The following is a 19,682-nucleotide window of genomic DNA, read 5'->3' on the forward strand; positions in this document are numbered from 1 at the left end:
CAGAGTTCAGGAGGTGGCTTAAAATAATCAAACAAACAGGAAAACTTTGATATAACTTTTACACATTGCTCCAAACAAAGTGCTTAACAAGCTCACATTTCTGCAGACTATAAATACCACATTAATGACTTGCTGGCCTGCATACTGTTTCATATTGGACCTCTTATCTGAGCTATGGCTCTGCCTTCAGAAAGGCTTCCAGATCTTTCTCTGGCTGCAGAAGGGCCTCTCATATTCATACTTGTGCTATATATGTAGGCATGATTTCAGGTAGGTGTGAAGACAGATTTTTCATGTGGATCAAGTTACATGTCTTAGACTGAGATGGAGGTTGTTTTTTTCTTGGATGACATAAAATCGCATCAAAGCATTTTACCTTCGCTATTTTTGACCATTTACAAATGATGGATACAGCTGCAAGGATGGAAAGCTTCAAGCTGAGCATTTTCGCCATCACTGGATACACTATAAAAGATTCTGGTGGGGCATAGCAAACAAATTTAGATCATTCTTCAGTCTCAGTGCTTTGGTGCATTTCAAGATGGCTCTCTTTTTCGACCCAGAAACTGATATTTTAGACAGTTTGTGCTTTTCCCTTTCTTTTTCTCCTCTTATCCGAAGACCATAAAGTTGGTTGAATATGCTTTTATTTATTTCTTTAAGTAGCCTTCAGGAATATTCTCCAGACTTCTTGAAGGACATTGAGGGCTCTTCGTTGGATGTTCCTGCCTTCTGTTCTGTGCCGTCAGGATGCTCCTGCTGCTCCAGTAACATTAAAGTCCGGCTCTGAGGAGGCCGAGCCATGACTGATGGTGTCCCACTGTGTGTTTTTCTATCCAGCAGTGCTTTTACTGCACTGGCAGTGTGTTTGGGATCACTCTCATGCTGAAAAATCAAACTGCTGCCAAATCAAAATCTGACAGTGCTCTTGTGTTTTGTTTATTCCATCAGTTTTGACATGATCACGGACACAGCTGGCCGAAATGCAGCCCTGAACCATGACAGAGCCTGCACCATGCTTTATATACAGTATGGCTGTAGTCATTGTACCTCTTTCCTGACTTCTTCTCCACATATTGAACATTTTCACTAATCAGATTTTCAGTCCAATTTCTGTGTAATTTGGCATAAGTCAGCCTTTTCTTCCTGTTTCCCTCCCTTAAGGATGTTTTCTTGACAGCCATCCTTCCACTGAGAGCCATCTGATGAAGCTTTGATGAGCAATTAAAAAACTGAAGGGCCAGATGACTCTCTCAGTTACTGTGTCAGGTCTTTGCCATGTATTTTTTCCTGTTTCTTAAGGACATGACTTTCCGATGCTGTTCATAGTTTTCTAGGTATGACATTTCTGTCCTCCACTTGTCCAGTTTCCTCATTTTTTAAGAGCACATATTGCTCCATGCTGAGATTTGCCCATTTTTACTTGCTTCCACAGCCAACATGCACCTCTCTTGTTTAGCCTGGTTAAATCTTAGTACTTAATCACTACTTTGTTTTAGCTTAGGAGCAGTTGGAATCGTGCAATGGCAAATGAAACTTGTACTTTACGTCCCATGCATGGAGACATATATGTGAACAAAAAACAATACAGCATTCTCTGATTGTAGTTTTAGAGTTTTAATAAATATTCTAAATGCACAAAATAATTAGTAACTGAAGCTCTAAAATTTAGTGGAGGTGTGAGACTGACCAAATTCTACAAAGAGCCTTTTAGGAAATCAAATAAAAGCAAAAAAAAAAAAAGAAAGAAACCACATCATTAGGAACAGAAGCACAAACTGAATTGCTTTATTTGTTAAATCTTCACCGGCGATCACTTCAGGCCCACGGACGAGTGTAAAAGAGTCTGCAGAGCGAAAAGCGTTCAGCAGATAAGACTATAGTCTTATAAGCTGACGGCCGAGGAGGAAGGTGCTGATGGGTCTGAGTGATGTGCAGATGATGAAGAGTCATGCTGGGAATGCAGCATTAAAGGGCAACGTTTGGTCTCAGGTTTACGGTCCGTCACAGAGACCGGTAGATGTTTTCTATGAAAACACACGACCTACAACTCGAGCTGACTTTAGAAACGCAAGTGAAGCGTGCTGGCTTTCCTCACTATGTGAAAGTATTAATAACTATATGTTTATGTTTACACGCAGTTTGATATGTGCTCCTGATGCTTGTAGTAGTTTGCTTGGAGTCATCAACCATCTGTGTTCATGTGGCCTCCTGCAGGGATGGTTTGCAGTTAGATTTACTGCCTGTCACTAAGGCTTTCCCAGTGTTGAAATGCCATGCATTAGAATCTAAAGGCATCTCGCAACCAGACAAAACTGCTGACATCAATAACATTTGGAAAGTGTGAACAGTTTATTATGTTTTGCTTGTTTCTACTTCAATTTTACAAGTTGGATTTACTAAATCACTGATTGGGCAAAACAGATGTAAAAAAATTTTATGAGATATATACAAAAAAAAATATTAATACACATAAGCCAAAACCAGATGCCAGGTCATCCTCTTCAGCATATAACTGCCGTGTGTTAGCTGCACACTAAAACGCTTTGTCCCAATGGGAAGAAAAACCAAACCAAAAAAAAAAAATCACTACGTTGGTGCTAAAAATGCTTTTTTAAATCAGTTTCTTTCTTTAGAATAACTTTAGACTTTCAGGCTCAGGCAGGTGGTGCTTGGTTTATACTTCTTGTGGCAGTGATGAGAGAAATGGCCTGGAGCGATTAATGATGCCAGCACTCTGCTCACACCCCTATAAGAAGCCCAGTGCTTAGACTGGACCGGAAAACTCACTCAGCAGGTGTGTTTGGTCTGGTGTCATTTTCCTTCAACTCACTCACCTTCAGCCTGACCTCCTTTTAAACCTCCTTTCTTTCCTTTCAGATTGGACATGTCGGTCAGTGCTGGCTGCCGGCGGGAAAAGGACCGGACACAAAGTACAGTACGAATGCACCAACATTGGGGGGTAAAAACAACTCCACCTCACTGATAAAACCACACAATCCTAAAGGTAAAGGAGCTTTCTGGTGATACGGAATTAAATCAAATTGAAGAAAGTACGTGTGGTCACCCAACAGTGTGCAAGATTCTCTGGTGACACAACGCACCGAGGAGCATTTCTCACGTTTGACTGTAATTTAAAATTGCCACCTGATAAGTGCAATGTAACACTTTAGCACCATGGCTTGTCATGGTAATTTTTGGAGGAGCTGAAGTATGTGACATTGAGAGCAGCTGATTTCACTAATTAACAGGTTTGATTCAGAGAGGAAGAGCTAATCGGTGGGATCGGCTGCTGCTGTGTTGTCTGGAACTCAAACCTGCAGGTTGGACTGCATTACGCTCCACAGATGTACCACAAGCAATGCAGATGCATGATTAGTGCACGGCATTTTTCAGAGAAAGCGCAAGTCAGTGTTTCAACTCAGTATTTATTTGCCATCTAGTGGACATAGTTTATAATCTTCCCAATGCACACAGGGTAGGCCAGTGCAAAAAAAACAAGGTTGGCATATAGTATTTCACATTAATGATAATATCGAAGCTCATTCTAAACCTGTGGAGAAACTGGCACAGGTAAAAATAAAGGAGAGCCGTTTTTACTTGATTCTTATTCTCATATTTAAAAAGACACATGAAATGCCAATAAGTGCTAAAATTATGTGGAAATTTGCAGAAACAGATGAATGATGTCTTTTGCAACACTAGTGCCTCAAGAGAGGCATTTTAAAGATGGACATAACTTACGTTCCTGCATTTTAATCTTGGATGGAACCACGGCAGGTTTCAGTCACCTTTGGGTTAGAGTTGGACTTCATGTTGGCTACATCCATCTTTTACATACAGAGAGTGATCACAGACTGCAGCCTCATAAATTGGCACTGGACACTCCTGAACCTTGGTTTTTAATGACACTCCAATTAATAGCTGTTATTCCCCTGTTGTTACAATATACACACGCACACAATCCATATCATCTTTGTCAGAATCCATTGGATTCTACCAACACTGAACATGGATGTTAAAACAAACATTAAGATTCTCATCCATCTCTTACCTCTAAGTCCTGAAGACAGTTATTCATGTTCAGGCCTCTGAGTATGACAGAGATTATGGTTCCCTTCCTAAAGGTGAGAAGAAGGATGTACTGTGAGCAGCACTTTTCTATGGGTTACTGCAGGTCAGCATGGAGGAGACTGTAAATGCTCAGATGACTCTCCTTGTCTGTTCTCTCATTTCTAATTCTGGCTGGTGTGAATCTAAGTGGAGAGGCAGCTGTTATCTGAGGATATGATGCAGCCGTCAGCAGAGGTCAAATATAACCTGCGGTAACACTGAGCAGTGAGATGCCAAATGCAAAAGACATTGTTGACGTGTCAAGTGGATGCGAAAAGTGGATTAATAAAATCCAATCTCCAAGCGTACCCGTGAAACAAAACGATTTTCTGACAGGAGAATCCTACACAGTGTGAAATAGAAATTTTCCACAGGAGTCTTTTCAGTCCAGTGAAAAACTCAATCCACCCTTACTCCTTCATTAGGAAATAAGAGAGTACTTATCAGCCAGGTGCTGTTAGTTAAATGCACTTGATTAACTGATCATCACCAACTATCAGCACCTCTCCAAAAGCAGACGTTTCGGCAGTTTGCAGGTGTGGAGCTTTCAGGTGTGTGTTAACACAATAACACAATCATGTCAGGAGTGGACGTGCCAGCAAATTCACCCCAAGGTCAGAAACTGTGAAAAAAAAACACAACCTAGAGGTCCAGCTCAGTCTCTGCAGGCTTCAGTTAGCATGATAAATGTCAAAGTTCATGGCTTGTTTGGAAAGGCTGCTGGGAGAAAGCCTCTTCTCTCTAAAAAGAACATGACAGCAGGTCTTAGGTTTGCATATCTGCATCTGAACAAACCACAAGACTTCTGGAGCAAGACAGGACCAAAGTGGAGCTTTGTGCTTAGTAATAAAGCACAGCAGCACATTTGGAGAATCCCAAACACAGCATATCAACTATTCACACAGAGGGGGATTTATGTCTGTCTACCTTTTTACGCTGTAAAGACCAGTGGGCCAGACTTTCCCCACAATGATGTGAAAGACTGAGAATATGGCTAGAATAACAAGGAGTTCAATGCATTATTAGTTATGTCTAAATAAATACTTTCTGGGGGGAGTGAATCAAGCTTTATTCAGTGAACTAGCGACTCTGAAGCTTTCTGTCTTTCTGTCTTTTTCCTAATTGCTCCATCAAAGGAGTAAAATTATTGCAGGTTTCATACACGGGGTCTTCTGCTCTGTGCTCATACTGTAAATATCACAGTGTTTTGCTTCCTGCTGCCAGGACTGACAGACATGAGAGGATGGATTTAAGGTGTGAAATCTGGTTACGATTTAACAAAATGCCACACGTGTCTGTACAGGACTGGGACCACCTGCGCCTCCAGGTTTCAGCTGAAAGTTGAAACCAGTACTCCCAGTGGGATCTGCATGAATAATCTTTTATTTGTTTATTTTACTACCATCAAACTATAGGCAGACTTTTAAATTTATGGATAGTTTTGACTTCAGCGTACCTTTGCGGAAAAGCATGCTGTGTCACATCTAAGTGATCGAATCTGCAAAGAAAGGAAAGAAAATCAAGTGATTTGGGGGAAAAAAAGCTTAAAATCTAAAAATAGTACAACGTGATTTAAAGGCTCACCTTTTTTTCCGCAGAAAATAAGCCAGACTTCTTCATTTATAATAAAAACATTTAGGATTCAGGTTTTTGGAAGTCAGCTAATTAATTATATGCAGTTATTACTCACTTTCTAAATATTTCAGCCTTTTCCACAAGCAAGCCAACGGCTTTAAGCATCTTAATTCAGCGTTGTTTCTTCCATAAATTCAAACTAGGCAACTGAATCTTTATAATAAATGATCACATTGCCAAAATTTTTAAAGCGTACAGGTAAAAAATAGCTCAGTTAGTGTCTTAATACAATAAAATAATTAACTAAAAATAACCTCCAGTGTTTTACAAACTCAGGAAAACTGGGAACAAGATGAGCATGAAGCTTTTCTATTTAATGTGACAGCAAAATGACGATAAAAGCACATCACATTTTGTTTTATAAACATGAAAACGCAAAAGCATGAAGTGATTTGGTACTGTTACAGTTCTCCAACGTAGGAAGCACAATTATTCTTCTACACTGGCCTTGTGCTTTATTTGATGCATTATAGGCTTTCAGGCAAATGCAGACCTTCTCAAATTAGTTATTTCCCACAGACTCTATACGAACTATGAATAAAGACACCATAATGTTACAAATCAGTTCCCAAAGTCTCATTTTTGATGGCTCGTGCCCTCTTAGCTTTTTAAAACCAGACGTCACAAGTGAGGGATGCGACTAAGAAACCATAACCATTTTTACACTGCTGTCCACTGACGGGGTCCATAACTCTCATAAAAAACATAATGTTATTTTAAACATGACTAGGACAGAAGCGACTGAGCCCACAGTCTCATCAGCAAAGGTTTGGAGGGGGTTTGCAACCAGCACTTGACCCCTACTGGTCATTAGAGGTAATGCAGGTTTAAGGCACTTCACATGGAAGCTACATCTGTCTTTTATATTCAGTGTAGTGGGTTTTTTTCTTCAAATATTTGCACTTGCAGACAAGAATAAACTGTTAAATTCACAAGGCAACTAGGCAAAATAACAAATGGATGAAATTAATTAATAAATGAAAGTACTACAAGTTTCCAGACTAGTTTTAGGTTATAATGAATAAAACATTAGGTCTATTTTATAAATTAACTCATTATAAGAGACAGAAAAGATAATTGTCCAGAATATGCTGATTGGCCACGTCAGTGTCATTTATCAGACTGACAACCAGCTTCCCAACAGGACTTTACAAACCACTAAGTGATGTAATGGTGTCTGTCCATCTTTTGATATTTACAGTTTATGGTAACAGGTGATGTCAGACATGGCATGGTTTGCTTGGACCACGAGAGAGCTAATGGTTCTTGGACAGTTAAGTGGCATGAAACACTAGACGTTCTACAATCTACATCAAACAAGCGAGAAGTGAAGGATCGACCAAATGAATATGTGTAAAGAGCATGTTGTAGTGTTTCATTCATTCATGCTGGGCCAGTTAGAATATGGGTCATGATTTATTTGCAAAATACGCATCCATTGTATTTTGATTTTAACCTCAGACACTAACTAGAGTTTCAGGAAACGTACATCGTAGGCACATTAGTAAAAGCAAAAGGATATATCAGAAAAAAGTAGAATTGATTTATCTGACACATACTAACTGTAACACAGTACAAATATATCACAGTACAGTTTCAATACAGGCTAAAGCATGAAGGAAGCTTAGTGACGAGTATAATCCAAAGTGAGATATCCAAAAACTACAACCATGCTTCACTGGCATCAGTGCACATCACAGATTTCCTACATTTCACTGCACCTTGACACAAGCTTTGAATTAAAGTAAAGACCATTTATCACATACTGTACCAAAACAGAAGCTTAGAAAGCACCATAATCTTCCACCAAACATATGTCTTTAGATGATGTTTACTAAGATCAGGATCTACAGATCAAGTAAAAATTAAAGGGGAAATGCATCACTTTGGATTAAAAGCCTTCAGTTAACAAAGACATTGAACCTGATTTCTGTCCAGAAAGTCACCCTCGCATTTAGCTATCAAACATCTTCTTCCTATCAGACTTGTCTTCAATGTTCTTACGCCAGTCTCCCACATCACGCAGCTGCTTGTCCTGCAAACACAGATGATGCTCTGTTAGTCCAGACTGAAAACAGATGCAAACAGGCTGCTAATCAAGAAAAAAACAACTTGTTTTGATGGGTTTCTTTCTGCCCCCTAGTGGCTAGAAAAGGGATTGTTACAGTTCCTGAGGATTAAGTCCTCATCGATGATGAGAAGAAACTCTACCTCAGGGTTGCCCAACTCCAGGCCTCAAGGGCCGGTGTCCTGCAGTTTTTAGATGTGTCCGTGATCCATCACAGCTGATTCAAATGGCTAAATGACCTCCTCAACATGTCTTGCAGTTCTCCAGAGGCCTGGTAATGAACTAATCATTTGATTCAGGTGTGTAGACCCAGGGTGAGATCTAAAACCTGCAAGACGCCGGCCCTCGAGGCCTGGAGTTGGGGACCCCTGCTCTACCTCCTAAATCAGGGGTCTCAAACCTGCAGCTCCAGAGCCACATGTGGAGCCACTGTAGATGGCTCCCTATGGACACCTTTCAGAGTACTGTTAAGACCTGCTGTGCTGCAGAGCCCACTAAGTAACTCTGTGATCCTGTTTCGTTGAGTGTAATTCTAAGTTGACTGTGCTGACACTCAACCCTCTGTGGTGTTACTTCCCATTGCTGATAAGGACTTAGACCTCACAGGTAAAAGAAATCACAAAGTCCAACTTTGTGATTTCTTTGTATCTGTGATTTTATTGAGTGAGGACCAAATGAACCAGGTAGCTGCTCACCTCCTCTTTCACCTCCTTCTTGACCTGCTTCAGGTTGGCCCTCAGGTCCATGTTAACAGTGTGTTTGGAGCCCAACAGAGCTTTGAGCATGGCGTCAGCAGACATGCGCACTTTCTTCAGCCGGGGTCTCTTGAACTTTCCTCTCAAATCCACAATCTTGATATTGAGGTCCCGGACCTGAAGGAGGATTCTGAGGATTACTGACCTGACAGATTAAATAATCAATCATGAAGCGAACAGCAGTGACAAGCAGGGTGTTTGGTGCTGAATCACAAAGTACAGCTAGCTTTAAAACAGTGTTGTTTGGTAATTAAAATGCTGACAGCAAAGCTACAGGAAGGAATAAGGATGTGAAATATTTCCAGTTAATGTTGCTACACGATTCACGGCCTCACAAGAAGGTTTGTTGTGTCCTCCATCAAAGTCTCAAGAGTGTGGAGGAGAAGTCAGAAAATGGCCAGTTACTCAACGAAAGCCGGAAAGGCATCAGCCTAGCAGCAGGATCAGTATCTGCTCCTTTGAGGAGTAACGGGCGGAGGACGCAAGGAGGAGCCCTAAAAGATGATGACTACATGTGCATGTTTCTGGCCTGTGTACACAGAGCAGTGCCATCCAGATCGACTGCAGAGCCAGCATGCATGTACCAGCAAATGTGACTGCGGGATATAATATTTAAAGTAAGCAGTTCTGTAATGCACTTTTTTTTCCTAGTGTCAGACCAAAATCCAAAAGATGGGGACGCTTCTAACATGAAAATGACTGAACAGCAACTGAAAATGACTGAAAAGGTTAAAAAACTTGAAGTCAGGTGTGATACTTGTATTCAGAATACTTATTTGGTCTTTTTTGTTTTAAATGCTCAGGAGAAAATACAAGAATTCATTTAAGTGATATTAAAATGTAGCTTGTTAGAGTTTGGTTAAAGACATATACAGATACAGTATCTCTACTCAGTGCAAATAAAGACAAAAAGCCAACCTGATGCAATGAAACGTGTCTCACCTCATTCAGCACCATGTTCAGTTTGAACTCTATGGAGTATCTCTCATCTTCACTGATGGTGATCTGCTCATGAAGCTTCTTGCACAGTTCCTAAAGTCAACATAGTGATAAGTTTTTTTTCTTTTTTAGATGCTTCCCATTTCAAAAACCCACAAAAGAAATAAAACACAATATGAAATGTGTCAAAACTGTTTGGCTGTGAGAACCCAACACACTGCAGCAAAACCACAACTGTGCTGCAATTTGTTGCCTTACAGTTTCCTGTGAAGCTCTTATTTTTGAAGATGAAGTGCACTGAGCTCTCAGAGCCACCGTGGACAGACTATAAGAGACTAACTGTTTGAAACAGTGCAGTTTCTTCTCACCAACAGCTCGTCCCTGGAGTACGGCAGCTCGACAGGAGGACATTTCTCTGCCAAAAACGTCTCTCTCTCTTTGGCCTTCACATTTGCTTCAGCATCCAACAAATTACCTGCCACCACGAGCATGCAGCTCTGAGGAGATTACATCATCACCCCGTGTCAGGTAAGAGGAAGCACAGGTAAGCAGATGGGCATGTGTGAGGTATTTTGCTCTGTTATGCTTATCAATTAAAGTTAATCTTACCTTCAGGGTGTGCTTACGCCTCGCAGACAGCCTTTTCCTGCAGACGGAAACACAAATTATAATTGATGGAAGTAAAGTATATTTGTGATGATCAATTTTACAACCATAAAGATCGGTTTAATCCATTCCCAAAGGAAATAGTAATACATGTGGGTCACTGATGTGACATCAATATTTCTTTGTCAAAGCACAATTCTGTCTAAATTCTTCTCCCGAATTGATGACATGTAGGCATTTTCATTCTTTAAAACTTTTGTAGTTTGAATACATTTACAGTGCATTGAAATAAGTGAGCAGCTTTATTGTGACTGTTGCAAGGTTACAAAATGCAAAACAACAAAGTCAGCGAACAAACTCCAAAAGAGCCAGTCAAGCACGAGGGAGAAGACACACGGGACTGACAGGAAACTGCACTATTTATACAAAAAAAGATAATCAGGGTAGACACAGGAGGGTGACAAGATGCAGTTGAAGATCATTAGTGACAAAGTAAAACTGAATACAAAACACAGAAGATTAAGATATTAAAACACAAAATCAGGAAATCAGGAAATGAAAAATGAAAACTCATAATGAAAGGAAAGGACAGACAGAGGATATAAAGAAGAGGATGAGTCAGTGGGAAATAAAGCAGGGATTAATCAAAGTCTAGAAATACAAACAGTAACTAGAACTACACTGAGTACCAAAGAATAAATGAAAATCAAAGATGAAATAAGCAAAACTCTTGTTTAATATTAAAAAAAGAATGTAAAACTTTGGAACCATCCAGGGATCGTGGCAAAAATATGCATGTCTCATTAGTGACCCATAAATAATTGAATAATAGAGTGATCAGTGCAGTTATGATAAATGCAAGCTAAATGTCACACACTGAATAAAAATAAAACCAAACAGTCCTTGTGAAGGGAACCGCTTGTTCCTTTGCATACTGGCTGGTTACACAAACAGGGAACATACACTTACATGATTTACAGAAAACAGTAACATTTTTACTCACTCAGTGGCCATGTTGGCTGGACGATCCGAGGTTACCTGACAAACACAAAACAAGACTTAATGTTTTTATTTGGAATGATTTAGATACAAATATGCAAATATATACATTTTAATGTCCTTTCCAGCAAAATGATGTCACAGACACAAATAAAAAGCAAAACTAGAGTCACAAAGGATAAGGAGAGAGCAGTGGTCTGGAGCCACCACCTGCTAAACCATCCCCTGTCTGGGTGTTATCTTTCAAATTTATACCACAAGTTTAGGATTGTGTTCATGGGAATTACTGACCATTTTTCCAGAAGTACATTTCTGAGGTCAGACACTGACGCTGGCTCACAGTCTGCTCTAATTCATGAGCTCAGGACTCTGTGCAGGCCAGTCAAGGTCTTCCACACCAAACTCTCTCATCCAATTCTTTATGGACCTTGCTTTGTGCACTGGTGAGCAGTTATGTTGGAACAAAAACTGTTCCCACAAAGCTGGAAGCATAAAATTGTCCAAAATGTCTAATCAAAATGTTTAATCCCCCCTCTACCAAACTTTACACTTGCCACAATGCAGTCAGACAAGTACTGTTGTCCTGGCAACTGCCAAATCCAGTCCATCAGATTGCCAAACAGAGAAGCATGACTTATCAGTCCAGAGATCACATCTCCACTGCTCTAAAGACCAATGATGGCGCATTTTACACCACTGCTTTCAGCGCTTTGCATGAACCTTAGTCATGTAAGGCCTTGGATGCAGCTGTTCGGTCATAGAAACCCATCCCATGAATCTCTCTACACACTGTTCTTGAGCTAATCTGAAGACCACATAAAGTTTGGAGCTCTGTAGCGATTTAACTCTGCAGAAAGTTAGATAGATGAGTAGAAGCACCTATGGTAGAGGTTGGCAACTTGTGGCTCCCTCACCAGCCACAGGTTACAATTAGGGTTAATGGTAATCCTATTACTATTCATACTATATGTAGTAATACTTAATTTATCCTCTCCCAGTTACATCTGCCCATCTGTCACCTGCATGTGTTGCTCTTTTTCTCACATTGTTTGGTAGGAGGAGCTAAAATGGCTCTTTTGAGGTTGGAGGTTGTGGACACCTGACCTAAAGTATTAATTCTCACCAGGTTCTCGAGTTATCATGATCACCAAGTTGGGTGTCCACGGGATAGCAACTATACTCCAAGCCTTTTAGACTGAGGTGTAACCCAAGCAAATACAACATGAAGTTTTCAAATGACAATTTGAAAACTTCAATTTCTTTTATTAAAGGGAAAGAAAGCTATCCAAACGGTTTTTATAACATTCATATCTTCCCATTCAGGTATTATACACAAACACTGTATATCAGCATAAACACCTCATACCAACTTTCAGTTTTCAGGGGCTGATTATTTGGAGACCTTTTAGTCACCGAGTGAACCACAAACTCCTCTTTATACTAAAGTACTCTAAAGTCAATTTAAATAAATGTGAGGTAATCTGTCCAACAGCTGAAACCTGGCCTACACTGCATCATGCAACAGGATAATAATCAAAGAAAATGAGGAAATAATCAAGGTGCTGTAAATGTGCACCCAATGTCCAGATCTCAGGCTGATTGACAGGACATTCAGAGAGCTGTGCATGTGCAAACGTTAATGAATTGAACCAAAGCTATGAAGAAGAGTGGGCCAAAATTCCTCCACAACAATGTGAGCGACTGACAAAGTCATACACAAATCTATTACTTCAATATATTTTTTGCTAAATATGTACTTAGTTTTTCACAGGGCTGCAGAGAGTCATGTGAAGACATTTTCCTTTGGGAGTAAATAAAGAAATGAACACCCATTTTTCTTTGGTATATTAACAGCATTGGCAACAGTGGCAAAGATCTAAGAATAGCACAGTTGTGTTATCTTTCCATGGAGCACTAACAAGGCAGAGTTTCAGCGTACTCGTTTTATTAAATGAACAAAGAATAAATCCTTGGAGCACTTTCAAATGCGGCCTCAGAAATCGTGCAACTTCATGCAGCTTTTCTGCTGATGAGTGCAGGAACGCTTCCTTTAGTCAGGCTGCCCGCAGCTGTCCACTGTTTGCTTTATAAAAAATTGAAGGTGAACAAGGAAAAGCCATAACCCACATTTTTATTTCAGTGTTAAACCACATCATGTTTAAAATCATATCTCCGTTCTCTGACACTGTCCTGCACCCACATACACCTATCTCACATTTCATGTTTGGACCGTGTGAATTCTATCTTAAGACATCATGTTAATTCCAGGAAATTTCATGGAACAGCACTTTGTAACCCAGGACGTGTTAATGCCTTAAAGGAACCATGCAGCTATTTTTAGCAGCACAGCTCAAGGGATACAGGTCCAGCACTGTGAAGGGAAACATTTCAACAACTGTGGACTGCCATGAAATTTGGTTTGTTATCTTGTGCCTGTGCTTTCAGCGCCACGCGCAGGTCAGATTTTTATTTCACTGTAGCATGCAATAAAAAATGAATTTGCATAGATTTTGGAACAGATTACTGCAATGCTAAATCAACATTATCTTAACCAACTAAAAGCCAGTGTTACAGTGTTATAACAAGCATATAATGGCAGCACCAAACCTCTCAAATAACCTGAACAGAGGTGTACTTTTGATGTGATGTTAACAGGACATGCTAATATTAGCATGATAATAAGATAATGACCTTTACAACATCCAGCATATGATATAAAGAACATCAGTAATTTGAGGGGTTCATAACTATCCTTCCACTTCAGCAACTTCTCTATAAAAAGACAAGCTACTTTCTCCTTTGCTTCTAAAAGATTATCCCTACCAAAAGTGTATCATGCATGCTTTATAACATCCACCCACCCATGTCTTCTTCTGTTTGTCCAAAGTTGGATAGCAAATCTTAAGCAGGGTATTCTACACATCCTTCTCCCCTGCAACATTTTTTGGTCCCTCCTGGCCAACCTTGAGTCATTCCCAAGATAGATGAGACATGTGATACCCCCAGCTCAGGGTCTACCCCGGGGTCTCCTCCCAGCCAGACATGTCTGTAAAACCTCCAAAGGAAGGCACCAAACCACCACATCTGACGTCATTTGGATGTCCTTTTGACACAAAGGAGCAGATGTCCAAGCAACCCGAGTTCCAGGGCTGAGCTGTTGTATCTGTCTCATTCTTTTTCATTTGTCACTAACTAGAGCTTATAACCATGGGTGAGAGTTGGAGCATAGATCTGCCTTTAAAGCAAAAGTTAATAGCCTTATGGGTCAAGCTTTTCACCATAATGATCCTGTCAGACTCCTGCATTTCTTCTAATTCCACATGAGTCAGCCTTCCCATTGTACACTCTACATTGCCATTACTTACAAGCAAGACCTCAAGATATTAAAACACCTTAACAGCAACTCACCCCCAGTCCCAGAGGGAGCAATCTGCAGTTTCAGGAGAGAACCAAGGCTTCAGACTTGGAGATGCTGACTTTAACACTTGGCTGCAAGATATCGCAGTGGGTGCTAAAGGTTGGGTTCTGATAAAGCCAACAGAACCACGTCAAGTGGAAAAAGCAGAGCATGATGCCATGTCTCCATACTTGACATGCTACTCACCAAGGCCTGGACCTTCAAAGATTTATCGTCTGAGAATACCGATAGTTGTCTGAACTGTAAACAACCCCAAATTTTAGGGTTATTTTGTCCAGTTTATCGCTATACTTAAGACACAATCTGTCAATTAAGATGCTGCCTAAGCTTCACTTCCGGAAATGTACTTTCTCCCTTTATTATCGTCACAGATAATGGTACATAGCTAGAAAACAGTTGCCTAGGCATGTCTGTGGATGACAGTATCAGTCTGTCAGCCCATATATTCAGTTGTTCTGGCTTTTCTTCCAGTGTGACATCTCTGCTTACTAATCACTCATCTTATCAACAACTTCAATAACTTTGTTGAGCCTCTGAATTTTCATCTAGTCCAACTATTAGGTACTTGGAAGTTCATGACATGTAAAACTACTGACATTTCCATAGTATCAGCTGGAATTTTTGGTTAGTTTGCAAATAGATCCAAACTCTAGGCAAACAAAACACAAACTATCTGCAGGGTTAGATATCAGTGGACGGGTAAACCAACCCTTCAAGTACCAGCCACACGACACTTCTAGACATCCTCAGAAGTTAGGCGGTCACTGCCTGAGCTGCTTGTAATGTTTAGGAGATGTGATGGAGGAGAGGATTAAGACTATTTCTGGAGCCACAGCTGTTCCTAACGTCTTCATTGTACAGGAAAAAAAAAGAGGGACAGCAGGCTCGTCTTAAAAGAAAAGACGAGTGACAACCACTGCAGGCATCCTAACGCACATAGCTGACCAGGAACACATGGTCGTCATCTGTAAGCTAATAAGAGGCCGGTGAGGGGGGTATCTCCGGGGCTGACGGGGTATTTTAAGGCACTCAAAACTCTGAGGGCACAACAGCATGTTGCTCTGGAGATAAAAATCATATTTGTAGGCGCCTTGATTTTTAAGTGTGTGTGCGTGTGTGTGAGTATTATGAGTAGGATTGTCTCTGAAGGAACAGGAGGTAATCCAACACTGCAGAACATCCCTCAGACAGCCAAGACACTAGAGCATATCACAAAAATAGCGTGCCCACTGACCTCAGACACACACTGCTTCACACTTACAAAAATAAAAACAAGAAGATACAGGAGACATTTCCATTCAGTGCAAAATCCTGAATTAAATCTGCTGTAATAGCATGTGTGAGAGAGAAAAGACAAAGTGTTCAAACAGCCTAAATGAAGCTTGTCTCAAACACTTGTAGAAGAGCATCAATAGATGAATGATGACTTTAACAGCTGCAAAAAAAGAAAAAAAGTTGGAAAGTATTTTTAAAAATGAGCCAAAACACAAACAAAGTGTGGAATAAAATATTTTTCTAGCTTTGTGGTCTGGCTTATTCTGCACAAACATAGTTTCAGGTACTATGTTCATGCATTTCCATTTGAGTGTCCCAAACAGCTGAAAATTCCAGATAAAGACATAGAAGCTAGCTTTGAAATGAAGTTGATAAAATGAAGTTTTGCTGTTTCTTAAAACATTTGAAGATTTTATTTTTGCTCAAAAAATAATATTTCTTCAAAATATAGATATGGGTACAACAAAAACAATATGACTTAAAGGTATGATTAAAAGAAAAATACACAATCTGTTGTTCAGAGAAGCCCAGAAAAAGAACCAAAACCAAGCCATACTGGGCTTTAATGCTTTAATGCTTGTGGAAAAAAACAGGCTAAATTTGATAAGCGGGGATTAAACTGAAGTGTAAAATGTAAAGTCAGGTCCCTGAAGATTAGACCCAGTTTTCTTCCGCTGTCCCCGTGCTTCCCTCAGTGCTGACAGGAGGATAAACACTAACAGATCGACTTTCAAGTTAATGCCTTGTAGTGGTGTCATCTTTCAGCACGCCACATCACCACGCCATATATCACCGTACGCCAATGCAGCAGAGCGAGCACACTTTGAAATCCTAAAAAAATGTCAAAGTAATTAAATGTAACTCCACATAAACATCAACTACAGACTGAGGAAATTGCTCAAATTCTCCACTGTCAACATTCGATATAACGGTGACTCCCAAAACACATCAAACCTCCAAGAACCTTTGGCATTTTATGGTCACTACAAACTAATCAAACTGACACCACCTTTAAATAGTTGGCAAGGCGCCAACAACATCCTCCCGTTAATGACAGCAAATATCAAATATTCTCCTCTGAAATCAAAGCTTCAACCTTCCGCTGAGACATTTACATCTGAACTGCTAAGACGAAACAAATCGTCTACAGCTGCAACCAACCAAAATGTGATCTACTAAAACAACATCAAAGAGGAAAAGAGAGAAACCTTACTTTAACCAGGCCGAGCTGTTCGAGTCACAGAGACACAGACAGAGTCGCAGGCAGACCAAGTGTTAAGAAGGTATATATTGCAATCTCCATGGCCTTCTAAATCCTGCACTTTCTCTTTATGGAAGTGGATTACTGGTCAAACCAATGAGCTGGCAAGGTCATGAAATACAGTACACTGTCATCTGCCCCCTTCCACGGCTTGCCTCATTATAAATAACCCGCCCTTTAACATTGTAATCTGTATTATCTTGAGCCATCAAGTCTCTGACAGGCAGAATTCAACGAAGAAATGAAACCGCAGAGATATTTTATGAATCCCACTTAACACTTATATAAATACTTTGCTGACAAACGATTTAGAGTTGAGATACAGCAGGAAAACACACACTGCTAACTTTAACCCGTTGGCAATGGAGAAGCTTTTTTTTTCATTTCAATATTTCCATTTCAGAAAAACAGGAGGAAGAAGAACTCACAGTGTGCTGCTGCAGAGATGAGCTTTGGAAGAGACTTGGTTAAATAAGAAAATAAAAAGAAACGGAGACGTTAACACCCTATAAAACATTAATAAACAGTGTAATTAATGTTTTAGATTATTTTAAACCTGGGATAAAATGTAGATACAATCTAAAAAGAACTAAAACAACTTTAGAAAACATTTGATAGAGAACACTTACCTGTGACGTGTCCCTGAGTTAAGACAGTCAAACACCCTTTTTCTACTGATGGCCCAAAGTCTGCGACCACATTTAAAAAGTTGTCATATTATCTGCGAAAATTCAAAATTAGTTTCAAAATTTCAAAGATGTTTCTCAGAAATTAGTTTTTTTTTTAAAATACTTGCATTGCCCGTGCTCTTTGAACATGAAGGTGAGAGTGGCTGCTCTAATTCCATGCAGGTAAAGGGGACTCATCAAAAAGTCTTTAAAGGATTATCGAAATACACCAAGTCTAATAAGCTCTTTGAAAAGGAGCACCAGGAAATATACGGAGACAAGGAGAGAGACAAGAATATGGACACACACACAGAGAAGAGAAAACAAAGAAGGGAACAGACTCAGAAAGAAAGTCATTATCAAAATAAAACTGGGAGCAAAAGTGAAGGAGAAGGCCACTAACCAACCAGCAGCCACAGGACACATCAGGAAATGTTGATACAATATCAAAGCCAAAATGTAAACACTAAGCAGGAAACCATGAAGCTTGTATTTTTTCATTTACTCAAAAGAAAAAAGCTTCTGCCCAAAATGCTGACTTTAACATATAAACATATTAGGGGCATGAAGACTCCAGCAATACTTGAAGCGCTAGGGAACAACTTTATTAGCTGATCAACACGTCTCGGCTTGTGGCCTTCATCAGGGACAGAAACTATTAGATTTAATGGATTCTGCTCAACTGAAATGTGTTAATTGTTATCATTCATTTAATACCAATCCCATTTTCTTTAAAGATTATGCATTTGAATAAATAAACCTTTGATTTTATATATCATTTTACCTCCAGATGAGCCTCGAGTGTCTTTCTCGAGACAACACTTTTTTTATTTCTGAGCATGATCTAAAACAACTTTAAATGTAATGTTCACAGGGACATAAAATCCGCATGTGAATGATCAGCAGTTAAAATGTTGCTCTCTTAAATAGTTTTTTTTCTCCCAGCAATTATACTTCTGCTTTCTTATATTATACTTTTACATCAGCCCAAAAGAATTAGCAAGATTTTTTGTCATAGTATATTTAAATAGTGAATTTTATGAAGTTTTGTAAACCTTCGTATGGTTGTAATATGAAGGTTAAACACGAGTATTTCAGAAACTTTGTTGACACAGAAACAATAACAACTAAAAGATGAGCCTGGTATCAGAATCTAGGTAAAAAGCAGAACCAATATGATATACCCTGTGATACTGGTGCTCAGATTTCTTCATAGGTAAAAAAAAAAAAAAAAACAACAAAAAAACAAACAAAAAAAACCAAATAAGATAAAATTAAAAAATAAAAATAGTTCTGAGGAAAACAGAGTTTAGCTTTAGATTGTGACGCTTGTAGTCGGTGTAAAATTGCTGTTTGTAGCAGAGCTTGTGTTTTTTTAGCCTTAAAACTCACACATACAAGCTTCAGCCCATCCCTATAAATGTGTATGAGGGATGAGGATGAAACTTTGTGTGGCTTCATTAAAATTCCAAATTGTAGAAATAATAATCAGCTCATCAGATGAGAACTGGGATCACAAATACATCTTAAAATGGCATACCTCTATATTTGCAATTTGTGGAACTTTTCTATCAGGACTCAGGATTCTTCAACTGAACTTTTATTGACAAAAGATCCAACCATCATTATAAGTGCTGAATGGTGCAAATCACTATGAAAAGTTCTGCTGTTCCCAAAGCAAACAGGGAGGTCAAACAAATACAAAGATATTCTGCTTTTTCTTAAACAGTCACCTTTTCTATCAAACTTTGAAACCTGTGGGAAAGATTCAGTTCCAATGTGATTTGTATGAAGTCTTGGAGGTGGTGTCACATTCTCTCTGTCGCCAAAAATCAAAGAGCCATCGAAGACGAATTATGAGTTTTAGTTGATCAGCCTGACACCATTAGATCCTTTGGGCCTCATAAAGCAAAAACAGCCACAAAACACGACTCAGTCCGGAGCT

General features: G+C 39.5%; 1 protein-coding gene across 1 annotated transcript; it reads right to left on the minus strand.

Moving 5' to 3' along the window:
* Positions 1-7,145: 7,145 nt before the first annotated feature.
* Positions 7,146-17,110, minus strand: LOC116325258 (troponin I, fast skeletal muscle-like). The gene is made up of 7 exons (XM_031746101.2): positions 17,022-17,110; positions 11,120-11,154; positions 10,120-10,156; positions 9,879-10,007; positions 9,514-9,603; positions 8,512-8,688; positions 7,146-7,783 (listed from the first exon to the last, which is right to left on the minus strand). Exons 2-7 carry the CDS (start codon positions 11,128-11,130, stop codon positions 7,703-7,705), a joined length of 525 nt encoding a protein of 174 aa, XP_031601961.1. The 5' UTR covers positions 11,131-11,154; positions 17,022-17,110; the 3' UTR covers positions 7,146-7,702.
* Between the last annotated feature and the right edge of the window lie 2,572 nt (positions 17,111-19,682).

Source organism: Oreochromis aureus, linkage group 7 (assembly GCF_013358895.1).
Source record: "Oreochromis aureus strain Israel breed Guangdong linkage group 7, ZZ_aureus, whole genome shotgun sequence".
NCBI classification, from domain to species: domain Eukaryota; kingdom Metazoa; phylum Chordata; class Actinopteri; order Cichliformes; family Cichlidae; genus Oreochromis; species Oreochromis aureus.